Genomic DNA, 11892 nt, shown 5'->3' with positions numbered 1-11892 from the left:
TGATGCCCAAAAAAAATCAAAATCCAAAAATAATTAAAAATTAGTAATACTCACTTTCTTTTTATCTTTTTAAATCTCCACTTCTTTGAATTTTATTTTATTTTATAAAATTTTGGACTCTATATTGCTTAAATAAGTTAATTACCCTTAAGAGGTGTGACTAAACTTTTCTATTGTACCAAAATACTTAATATTTTTACGTAACAACTCTGATAAAAAAAAAAAACTAGAGAAAGAGTTACTATGACTTTTGTAGTACTTCGGGTATCGTCCTCAAGGACAGACTATGTAAATTGTTAATACTAGAATAAATGAATTGTTTTTACAAAATATTAAATATTTTACAACTTTTATAAAATAATTCCTAAAATTATATAATTGGTTATTGTAAAGATCATATATTTTTGTGTTGGCATGGGATTATTTCCTTGGCATGTGATTCTTGACTGGTTGGTAACCTGGTGGATGTGTTTTTTGTAGTTTTTTTATTCACCTAAACCCCACCACGGCCACCAAACCCCAGTGGCATTATGTCTACTTTCCCTTACTCCATCCAGCTTCAAGGCCCTAAGTCTTGCTTCGACAATCACACAAAAGTCAAGGATCACTAGACAGTAACAATTGGGATCATTGGTCTAAGGTTATTGAATCATCAACATTCAACAAAACTAGAAGATTTTCAAGCTTCATTTGAAAATGGCACCTAACTTTGATGATGGCGATTCACTGTACAACTTTGTTGTCAGAGATGGCAATGGAGTCAAAGGCATGGTGGATCTTGGCCTGGAGAAGGTGCCAGAGCAATATATCCAGCCACATCATGAGCGCATAGACAAGCTCAAAGCAAGTTCCTATGATCGACCACCAATAGATTTATCAATGCTTGATGGACCTCAGCATAGCCAAGTGGTGGGATTGATAGCTGAGGCAGCCGAGAGGGTTGGTTTCTTCCAAGTTGTGAACCATAGGGTGCCCATTGAAGTTCTGGAGTCGGTTAAGAGCGCGGCACATGAGTTCTTTGGACAAGCGCCTGAGAAGAAGGCGGTGTATCGGAAGGGAGTGAGCCCTAGCCCATATGTGAAGTATGGGACGAGCTTTGTGCCTGAGAAAGAGAAAGCATTGAAGTGGAAGGACTATGTTAGTATGGTGTATACGAGCGATGGCGAAGCACTTGAATTTTGGCCTAATGAATGCAAGTAAGAATTTTCTGAACTGACCCTAATCCTATGATATTATATGTTACTCGATAGATGTGTATAGTACTACGCATGCCTCATGATTAAGTCCATGGTTTAAACGATATAGACATAAAACTTTGAATACGATAGTCTTTCAAATTTTCACATAAAGTAAAAGTCATCTATATATATTATAGAAATATTTGATTAAAAGGGATAAAATAATCTTCAAATTATGAATCTAACCCTTCTTATATTTTTTTCTTGAAAAGTAACTTTTTTTATAAAAAAATAAATGTTTTTTACCATTTCAAGTATTCATATGTAGGTTTCAAACCAAAAAATTATTTTTACAAGAAAATAATGAAAACAATTTTATCAAAATGAGATAAAAAAGAAAAATTGATAGAGGGTTAAATTTCAAAAATTGGGTTTTCACTTACCCTTTTAATCAAATAGCCCTATACTTAACGGATTATTTCTTTGAAGTGTTAGAAACTTCTAACCATGCAATGTGGAATAATATTGTAGTAATCTTTTCATCCATCTTCTGTCATGACCCATGAATTTATGTGTTGCTTAATTACTATATTTTCGACTATGAATTAATTTTGATATTATTTACGTTTCATATAGCTTAGTTTTGGACATTTAAGATTATCACGAATTTTAGAAGCTCTTTCTTGAAAGATAAACTCGATCTCCTATAAAATGTTTTGTTATTACAAATATTAGAGTATTGACAACATTGCCTTCATAGGTTTGGGTTCCTTCTTCTTTAATTATTGTCTTTTTTGTATTTAATATATATTATCTATCAGTTGGACTCAAATAATGATCCCACCATCCTTTAAGTAAACCAATGAACCTTATTACCAATGCACCAACAATATGAAAATTAGAATTATTAGTCTTGATTCTATAGGCATTAGCAGTCATCATCATTTCATGAAATAAATTAATAATTTGATGTTCACTCAGTCCATCTATATTCCATTCATAAAAGCTACTACCATCATAGTTTGCAGCTAATTGATAATTTCATTCTTCTAATTATACATCAGGAAAAGAAGACTTTGAATAATGATTTTTTCTACTTACAAAATTATTAGATATTGCATTAACCATGCAAAGGAGTGTAATTATTGAATCCAGAGACATTTTGAATTGTTCTTCTATTTTATTAATTTCTTATTTATCTTTTTGTTATGGTTTGAATTTGATTCATATTTTGATTAATACCATTAATGTTTTAGTTTATCTAATCTAAGTTGTATTTCTTCTAACAATATTGTTTTTATTAAAGAGTTGTATTTTTTATTTAGCAGCATTTATGGGAATAATGAAATGTTGGTCTTAAGACTTTGTAGAAGATGATGATGATGATGATGATAAAGTTGAGGAAAAAGTAATTTTCTTATAATTTTTCTTATAAATGATATTAACTTGAGAAGGACATATATTAGAATGAGTAGGAGACATAAGTAGGAAATTCTTGTTGTTGATAGACATGAATAGGAATATTTGAAGCAAAATTGACACTATTTAAATTTGTACTTGAAGTAGAAGATCTGGTAGAGAGAAATTCTTGAGTAAATGAATATCTTAAAGTTGGACTAAATTCTACTTGAACAATATCATCCATATGTTATATAATTAACAAAAAAAAAAATGTTTAAAGTTGTAAGACATGGTGTGAATAGTAGAAAAGTGATGTAAATAGTAGAAAGGTGATGTGAATAGTTGCTTATTAGAAGACAAAAAATCCAATCTTTTTAAGAATTGTTTAAGATTCTTGATAAACTTCAAGATGTAAGAGCTGCAACAAGAAACATCAAGTTGTCTACTCAAATAACGTTATGGATTCAAACAAGTTTCAATTCCATGGATTTCAACAAGTTTCAAGTCTATCAAATATCTCCACCACTAGAGTCATCAAATTCATTACAAAACGGAGGTGAATAAGAGACGATAAGAGCTAGCAAGAGTGTTCTCAGAAAATATTCTTTGCTTTTTTATAATCCCTCTCCTTTCAAAATCTTTCATGTATAATCAAAACCTTTTCTTGTCAACAAGCTTGTAATCAAGATTCAATATCTCTATAATCAAGGTATAATTTTGAATACAAAGTTTATTTCAAATCCAATTTATGTGTCTATGTTTATTTTTATGCTTTAAATTATATTTGCAGAATTTATCTTTTGATTTGTGAACTATTTTATGTCTTGGGTTGAAATGGTATTAAAGCCAATTTTGGTTAAGAATTGAGTGATATTATGACTTAGAATAGTTTGTAATCATTGATTTAGTCCTAAGTTAGTTCAAATTGAAGTTTTTGTGAACGGCTTAGTCAGCTTAAATAGTAGTGTTTGAAGGGCAGAACAAGCGTAAGTCCTGTGTTGATCCTCTTGTGGTAGTCTTTATTCAAAAAATTATTTGAATTAATTAAGGATAAGATTGTAATTATTTTCTATGATAATGAGTAATATTATAAGGAGATTAAGTAGATCTAGTTCTTCTAAATCTCTTAGGTATAATGATAGTTTTGTATCCTTATCTGATAATTCTGTACACACATCACTTACTCAAAATGTTATTAATAGTAAAGAAATAAACATAGCACAAATAAAGAGTCAATTACATAATTGGTAAATTCCTGAAAATTAATACAATATATCAATAAGGAAAATTTGAATTGAGTCAAAATTATTCAATTAAAACTAAGAACAAACAATTTCTCTTAATTAAAATTTAGAAAGTCTTCAATTATTGAGTCAAAATACTATTAATCAACATAAGAAGAAATTTAATTATATTAATAATATTTTATTTGAAATGAATAACGAATAAAGTTCAATGTGTTTAACATATAAGTGAGCCAACTTTTTTTATTACATACACATTTATTATTACAAACATAATATTCTAAAATATTTTGATTTAATCTCTAATTAATCAGATAATTTTTTGAATTTCAAATTATTCTTAAAAATTAAAAATTCATTAAATAATTTAAATTATTAATTATGTCTTAGGTGGTGTTTGTTTTTTTACTTAATTCTAAATAGAACCTTAATACTTAATAGTATTAAATATTAGGTTGTTTGTTTTTGTAGTATTTTATTTCTATTAAGTATTAAAAAGTAAAAAAAATCATTATGTTATTTTTTCTATTTAGAAAAAGCCACATATTTTGGTTTTTTCTATTTAGTAAAAAGTTTATAATAAGTCATAAAAAAGTAAAAAAACAAACAACCTAAATTCTAAAACTAAATGGTTTTCAGCAAAAAGCCAAAAAAACAAACACCACCTTAATTTATAATCTATTTACTTAGTGAGAAAATTAAATATATATATATATATATATATATATATATATATATATATATATATATAGATATGTATGTATAAGAAAAATAGTAAAGTCATGACTTATAATATATCAATTTTAATCTATTATTTTTTCAATAATGAGATATATTTTTTGAGTTTCAAATTATTTTTTTAAAAATTATTAAATTCATTAATAAGTTCAATACAAAGTGTCACTTAATTTAAAGTTTATTTTTCTAGTGAAAAAATTATAAAAATATAATTATGTGCACAAAGAAATAATAACATTATTATAAACCAATTTCTATCCATAATTTTTTTGTATTAATAAGATTATTATTTGAGTTTCAAATTATTTATGGAGACTTGTTAATGAATTCAACGCATGAAGTGTTATTTAATTTGGATTTCATTTGATTAAATAAAAAAATAATGATTCCATATCAATGAGAAATAATAGAATCATTTTAAACCAATTTTTGTCCATAAATTTCTATTATTAATTGGATCTTCATTTGAGTTTTAATTTATTTTAAAAAATTACTAGACTCGTTAATGAATCAAACACAATAAGTCTTGTTTAATTTGAAGTTCATTTGTTTAGTGAAAAAAATTGAAAAATTATAATTCTATGTAAAAGAGGAATATTAGAGTCATTCTAGACCAATTTTTGTTCATAAATTTATGGTATTGATTGTATCTTTATTTGAGCTTTAAGTTATTTTTTAAAATTAGTATACTTGTTATGAATGTAACACATTAAGTCTTAATTAATTTGGAATTTATTTTCTTAATGAAAACATTAGTAAAAATATCATATACGTGTAATTTGATTTGAATTTATTTGGTTAATAATTTTTTTTTAGAAAAGTTAAAAAAAATAATTAGAAAAGTAAGTGTAATTTAAAGGAAAGTCATATTTAAAAAGTTTTGGTAAATGTATTAGATTGTGAAGAAAAAATAATGATATCATATTTAATTTTAAAGAAAAATAATGATATTATGTTCAATTTTATTTGGTTTTTATGGGTTTTTAAAAAATTTATATGTTTTCTTTTGTTTTAAAAAATTGGTAAAAACAATTTTTACTTATTCTCTAAAAACCATTCCTTATTTCACTTTGTTTTTAAAAACCGGAAATAGAGAACAATGACCAAATAGTTATGAATTTTTAAAGATTGTTTTCTATTTTTAAAAACAAAAAATTGTTTTTTAAATCACATAATCAAACATGCTCTATTTTTCTTTATCATTAATTTTTTTTTTGTTCAATACTTTCTAAAACCAAATATAACCATGATTTCAAGCATAAGGGTATATCACTCATATTCAATTATAGACAATTTTTTATTTTTTATTTCTAGTTATGATACTAGTGTTTGTTTGATATCATTATCAGTTAATTTCATCCACATCCCTATATAAATATATCAAGTCACCATTGATTTCAAATTTAATCAATTAGCACACCTGTAGGTGTATTTTGTATACATAATTTATATTTTAGATAATTATTAAATAAACTTATTTAAAATCTTTTTACTTAATGTTTTTTTAAAAAGTACATTTTATAAATGAAATAAGTTTATTGGGTGTTAGATGAGGAAATTTAAAACCATTTCACTTATTTTAACATTGGGACATAATGATGAAATGATTTTAAAATGCATAAGTTTTTAATTAATTTTAATTATATTTGTTTTGTTTTTTTTTCTTGTTAAAAATAATTTTCTTTAACATTTATTTTTTTGCTAGGTACTTTCTAGAACCAAACATAACCATGATTTAATCATTAAGAGTTAATTTCGTCCACACTCCTATGTACATATACTAAGTTACTAGTGGTTTCAAGTTTTGTCAATTAACATACCTATAGATGTATTTTGTATATATAGTTTATTTTTTAGAGAATAAAATTTATTTTTAGAGAATTATTAAATATACTTGTCTAAAATATTTTTACTTAAAATCTTTCTAAAAAATAAATTTTATTAGTAAAATAAATTTATCGGTTTTAAATGACTAAGTTTAAAACCAATGGTGATTATATGTATTTATACTAAACCTTAGTAGGCTTAGATGAAATTAACTTGTATTATTAATTAATTTATACTATGTTCCTAAAAAATTTGAAGGAAAATGTAAGAAAAAAATTATGGAGAAAGATAAAAGAAAAAAAAAAGGTGAAAGAATATATATATATATATTAAAATGAATAAATTATTTTTATATGCATTTTAAACCTATTTAACTTATTTTAGGATATATTTGATTTCCAAAAAATTTGAAAGAAAATATGAAAGAAAGAAAATACAGAGAAAAATTAAAGGGAAAGAAAAAGTGAAAAAAAAAAAATCAAATTTAAGGTTAATAAATTATTTTTATATATTATTTCAATTTTTTTTCCACTTATTTAACTCTTCTATATAAATATTAAATAATCTAAAAATATATAGATTTCTTAATAATTTTAATTATATTTTATTTTCTTTCATATTTTTCATAAGAAAATTAAATATGAGAAAATATTTTTTTTAGTACTTTTCGAGAATCAAACATAGTCTTAACCTATAGATGAAAAAATTAAATAATTAAAAAATGTATGAGAAAATATTTTTTTTAACATTTATTTATTTTTCCTTATTACTTTCTGCCTTGTGGAACCAAAGAGCATGTCAATGTAAATATTTTAACAGAGATGAAGTCCTCCTGGTAGTATTTCCTAGTATCTCTTTGTGTTTAATTTACAGTTTTCCGTAACCCAATTTTCTTTCGAAGGAAAGGAAAAATTGACTTCGAAGAGGGGGAATCCAAACAGATTCTCCATGTAAAGAGTCTACAGACTATCAACCAATGAAAAAGAAGAAAAACTAAAGAAGGAAACAAAAAAAAAAAAAAAAAAGGAAAAAAAAAGCAAAAAACCTGCCTGGTTGTAATTGGTACTGTTCCCTGTACAGTTGGCTTCACCAGACACCACTGTGGATTCTTTGCGCATTCTTTTCCATCTCTCTAGGGTTTCAGTCTGTCTCTGCAATTCCTTCAATACAGTGTGGTTCTTGGAGCAGTAGTCATGAATACCGACAAGGAAGCCTTTCTCAGGGAGTTCGGGAACGATTACGGATACCCCAGTGCTCCCTTCAACATCGACCAAATCAGAGCCTCTCAATTCAAGCGGTTGGACGGTTAGATTTTTTTCATTTCTTTTCTTATTTCTCTTTGTCTGGGTGTGGAGAAGGTGAAACCAAAAGCAAAAGCAAAAGCCTAATATCTGTAATCTCGTGTTTTTGGGTTTGGTTTTGGTTTTCCTTATTTACTCATTTTCTTCTGGAGTGGGTTGTGATTCTGAATTTTGAACTTTGATACGTTGAGAAGGTTTTTTTTTTTTTTTTTCCTTGTTCTGAATTTTTGGTAGGAGACGATCAGGTTTCTTCACATTTAAGAATTCTCGCTAATGCACTCTGTTTAGTCACCGAGAGAAAGGAAAATAAAAAAAAACAATTTAAACGTCAGGTTTTTGGTTTTGGTTTTGCTTTATTTATTTATTTTTCATGGATTTGTGATTCAGAATTTTTCCAAACAGAGGATTGATGAATTTTTCGGTTTAGTGTGATTAGAATTCGTTTATCTTAGATGAAGATTCCGTCACTTGGCTGAGCTCTAGCAAATGCCCTCTGTTTGGTTACTGAGAAAGGAAAGAAAATTGGCATTTTTAGTTTCTTGCTTTACTTTTGATTTGCCTTATTTATTTAGAAATATTTGGTTAAAAGGGTGAAATAATCCACAAATTGTGAATATAACCCTTCTCATATTTTTTTCTTAAAAAGTAATCCACAAATTGCTCACAACCCTCTGTTTGGTTGCCTAGACGTTGTTATTCAAGAAAAATTAATATTTTTAATCCCAGTGCTTGTGATTTGCTTTATTTACTTTTTTCCCTCTTGTGGAGAGTTTTCTATTCAAAATTTTGAATTTTGGATTTAGTTTTTCTGAGCAGCTAAACTGAGTATTTGATGAAGTATTTTATTTTTACTATACCCTTTTGCTTGAAATTTTAGATCTTAGATGCCCACAATTTTCTTCCTACTGACCTTTGGTTGGTTGCCTATGAAATTGAGAAAAATGATGAGGATTCTATTTCTTTCATTTTCTCATTATTTTCTATCTTATGCTCTCTTTTGGTGGCCCAGAAAAGAAAAGAGAAAAAAATTAGCTTTTTTTTCATTTCATGTTTTGGGTTTTCTTTTTATTGTCTATTTCTTGGTTACCCGCTATGTGTGGAGTTTTGTGTTTTAAAATTTTCAATTTTAATATATTTTTTTTTTCTGAGTATCCAAACAGAGATTAGGAGTATTAGTGAAGTTTTTCTTTTTCAGTTCATTTATTTCTTTAAAACTGTTGTTCTTAGATGGTGACATTTCTTTAAATGCAAGAATTTTCGTGCTAATACCCTCTATTTGGTTGCTAATAAAAGAGAAGGAAAATTAACATTTTAAGTCGCATACTTTGGGTTTATTCTTTCTTTTTTCTTAGTTACCAGGTCAGTGGAAAGTTCTGAGATCCAAAACTTTGATATTTTCCTTTCTCAGAAGCCAAACATTAACGAAGTTTAACTTGTTATTTCTTTTTTTTTTTTTTTTTTTTTAAAAAAAACCTTCTCAACATATCAAAGTCCAAAATTCAGAATTCAGAATCACAACCCACTCCAGAAAAAACAAGTTGTCTACATTTTTACCAACTTATAATTTTCTATTCCATACCATCTGTTTGATTGTGAGAAAAGAAAAGAACATTAACCTTTTGAATTTTGTGGTTTGGGTTTGTTTTTATTGGTTTTCTGGATACTCAATTACTGAAAATTTTATGGTTAAAAAATTTAACATTGTTTTCTCTGTTTCTGAGCGGCAACTGAAGTATTATTGGAGTCTCCTTTTTTTCAGTTTTTTAGTTGTGTAAGGTGTTTGTCCATAAATGTCTTGCTGATTCTCCCTACGATCCTCTGTTTGTTTGCTTATTTGAGAAACAGATATGGACTCTATTTTTGTTTAGTTTCTCATAATTTTCCACCTCATATGTTGTGTTTGGTTGCCAAGGGGGAAAAAAGGAAAAGTAACAATGTTAATCTCATACTTTGGGTTTGTGTTATTTTTTTTTTTCTTGGCTATCGGTGGAAAGTTTTGTGATTCAGAAATTTGATTTTTTTTTTTCTATTTTCAGGAAAAAAATATAAAATAATAATTCAAAACATATGATTCAAAATGGTTTTCTTTCCTTCCACGTAAACTCAGCTGCCAATTGGAAATGATATGTTTTTTGCTCTTTAATTTTGTTTTGTTGATTTGAATTGCATTGGGAACTGTAGGTCTTGTATACTTGGACCATGCTGGATCAACATTGTACTCTGAGTCACAGATGGAAGCAGTCCTTAATGATCTAACTACTAGTGTTTATGGAAATCCTCGTATCCTGTTGTGGATTTTAAATTTTAGGTGGATACAGACATGTTCAGCTAGCTGTCTTGGTTGTATTATATAAATTTATTGCTATATTTATTTATTTTTGATAGCCAAAACTGTGATGATTATATTGACAGATGTGGGGCATACCCCATGTTCATGGAAAAGTTATGGTTGATCTAATATAAAAAGGTATAAAATAGAATTTATTTGCCTTGGCTTCTAAAGAGCTGTGATTAAAAATTTTCTTGATTCATCCTCCCATGAATTGCCAAAACATTTGACTCTTCACTCATTCACACAAACAAGGAGCATAGAACGTTGCCCCCTTGAAAATTTTGTTGTCTATTCTGCCTTTTTTTTTTTGAGAGGTAAATAAGCAGAATATATTAAAAGCGCTTGCAAAAAGGCGCAACAAAGTATACTTGGAGTATACAAATATGGCCCATAGGCAAGCAAGAGAAGAATAGAGAAGGATTAAAACCCACCTTCCCACCAACACCCAGCTTCCACAAGGGTTGGAAACCCCCTAGTGAAAACCAGAAAAGAGAAAAACAAAGAAACCCTACCCAAAATGAACAAAGAACCCCCTGTCTATTTTGCCTTTTTATTCATTTATTTTTATTTTTTATTAGAAACAAAAGAAGTATTAATCATAGATAAAAATAACATGAGAAGGATGCGGAGTCCTCCCCAAACTTACAAAAACCTAATAAAAAAATGATTGAACACCTTCACTATACAAGGAGGCTTATACAAAAAGGTTAAATCCACATAAGAATATTTGTGGATGTCGTTTCCTTAAACCTTGACTTAGCTCCTCTCAATGTTTCCTTGTCCCTTTTTATCTACATGCTGAATGTCAATTGAGCTGATATATATATATATATATATATATATATATATATTTTGATAGATAAAAGGGAAGATATATTAGAAAGGGCTGCCAAAAAAGCAGCCCGAGGTATACAAAAAGTATACAGCTACCACCAGCCTCCACCACAAAAATACCAAGATACAAAAAAAAAAAAAAAAGGAATACAACCAGTCTGTCCTCACCAAAGGCCCAACCAATCTAGAAAGCTAAAAAGAGTTAAGAGGAACATCATCTAAGTACCCCTTCGCTTCCGACCAAAGAGAAGAAACAAATGAACTTTTTAGCCTTTGGATAGAGAGCTCTTCCTCCTCAAAGACAATTCTGTTTCTCGCCTTCCACACTATCCAAAACAAGAGGCAATTGAGCTGAATAATATTGAGATGAATGCCTTTAAAAGCATCAATACAAGAGGCACAAAAAGAGGAATAAAAGTGAAGTAGAACTCACAACGTCTCTCACGACCTTTATTTATCTTCAAAGATTCTAGCTTTTCTCTCTCCACATAACCCAAAACAAAGTGATACAAACAATTTGTCAAAGGGTTTTTATGGATCTCCACAAACCCCTATATGAAATGATCATCATGTCACATACACTCCTTGGTTGCTATGGTGAGATTTTTAATTGTAACAACTCTATAAAGACTTGAAAAAATGTGAACACAAAAGTTGATCCCCCCCACCACAAATCTTCCCAGAAATGAATTCTCCCCTCATTGTGCACCACAAAGTGAGCGAGTGCAGAGAAGACTCGAAACACCTATGCAATGGCCTTCTAGGGGCACTGATGTGACCATAAGACTAGAATGTTGGTGACCATCCATTAGGATATATCCTATAAATGCTTATAATAATCTAATGCCAAAGGGTAAAACTTTCCATAAGGAACTTCCAAAGCAACTTCCCTAAAAGAGCACAATTCTTTAGAGAAATCTTCCCAAAACCTAAACCTCTCGACTCCTTAGACGGACACATTAGGTTCCAACTAATAAAATATCTTTTCTACCCTCCCTAAACCTCGATCAAAGAAAATCTTTTTGCAATTTCTCAAT

General features: G+C 28.1%; 2 protein-coding genes across 9 annotated transcripts in view; both read left to right on the top strand.

The window, feature by feature from the left end:
• Nucleotides 1-528: 528 nt before the first annotated feature.
• LOC104877780 (scopoletin 8-hydroxylase) lies at nucleotides 529-1200 on the top strand. Its single transcript, XM_010646759.3, has one exon. The coding sequence runs from the start codon at nucleotides 697-699 to the stop codon at nucleotides 1198-1200; it is 504 nt and encodes a 167-aa protein (XP_010645061.1). The 5' UTR covers nucleotides 529-696.
• Nucleotides 1201-7357: 6157 nt separating this feature from the next.
• The window catches only part of LOC100247369 (molybdenum cofactor sulfurase), a 121374-nt gene continuing 116839 nt past the window's right edge, over nucleotides 7358-11892 (top strand). For all 8 annotated transcript variants that reach the window (XR_009465334.1, XM_059735667.1, XM_010646611.3 and 5 more), the window contains exons 1-2: nucleotides 7358-7693; nucleotides 9871-9969. Coding sequence is in view for 7 of the 8 variants with exons in the window: in XM_059735667.1 (XP_059591650.1) it covers nucleotides 7582-7693; nucleotides 9871-9969 (211 nt within the window). In the remaining variant the exon portion in view is untranslated. The remainder of the gene's footprint in view (nucleotides 7694-9870; nucleotides 9970-11892) is intronic.

Source organism: Vitis vinifera, chromosome 19, assembly GCF_030704535.1.
Source record: "Vitis vinifera cultivar Pinot Noir 40024 chromosome 19, ASM3070453v1".
In the NCBI taxonomy this organism is placed as follows: Eukaryota; Viridiplantae; Streptophyta; class Magnoliopsida; order Vitales; family Vitaceae; genus Vitis; species Vitis vinifera.
This window is presented reverse-complemented; position numbering and strand designations above follow the sequence as displayed.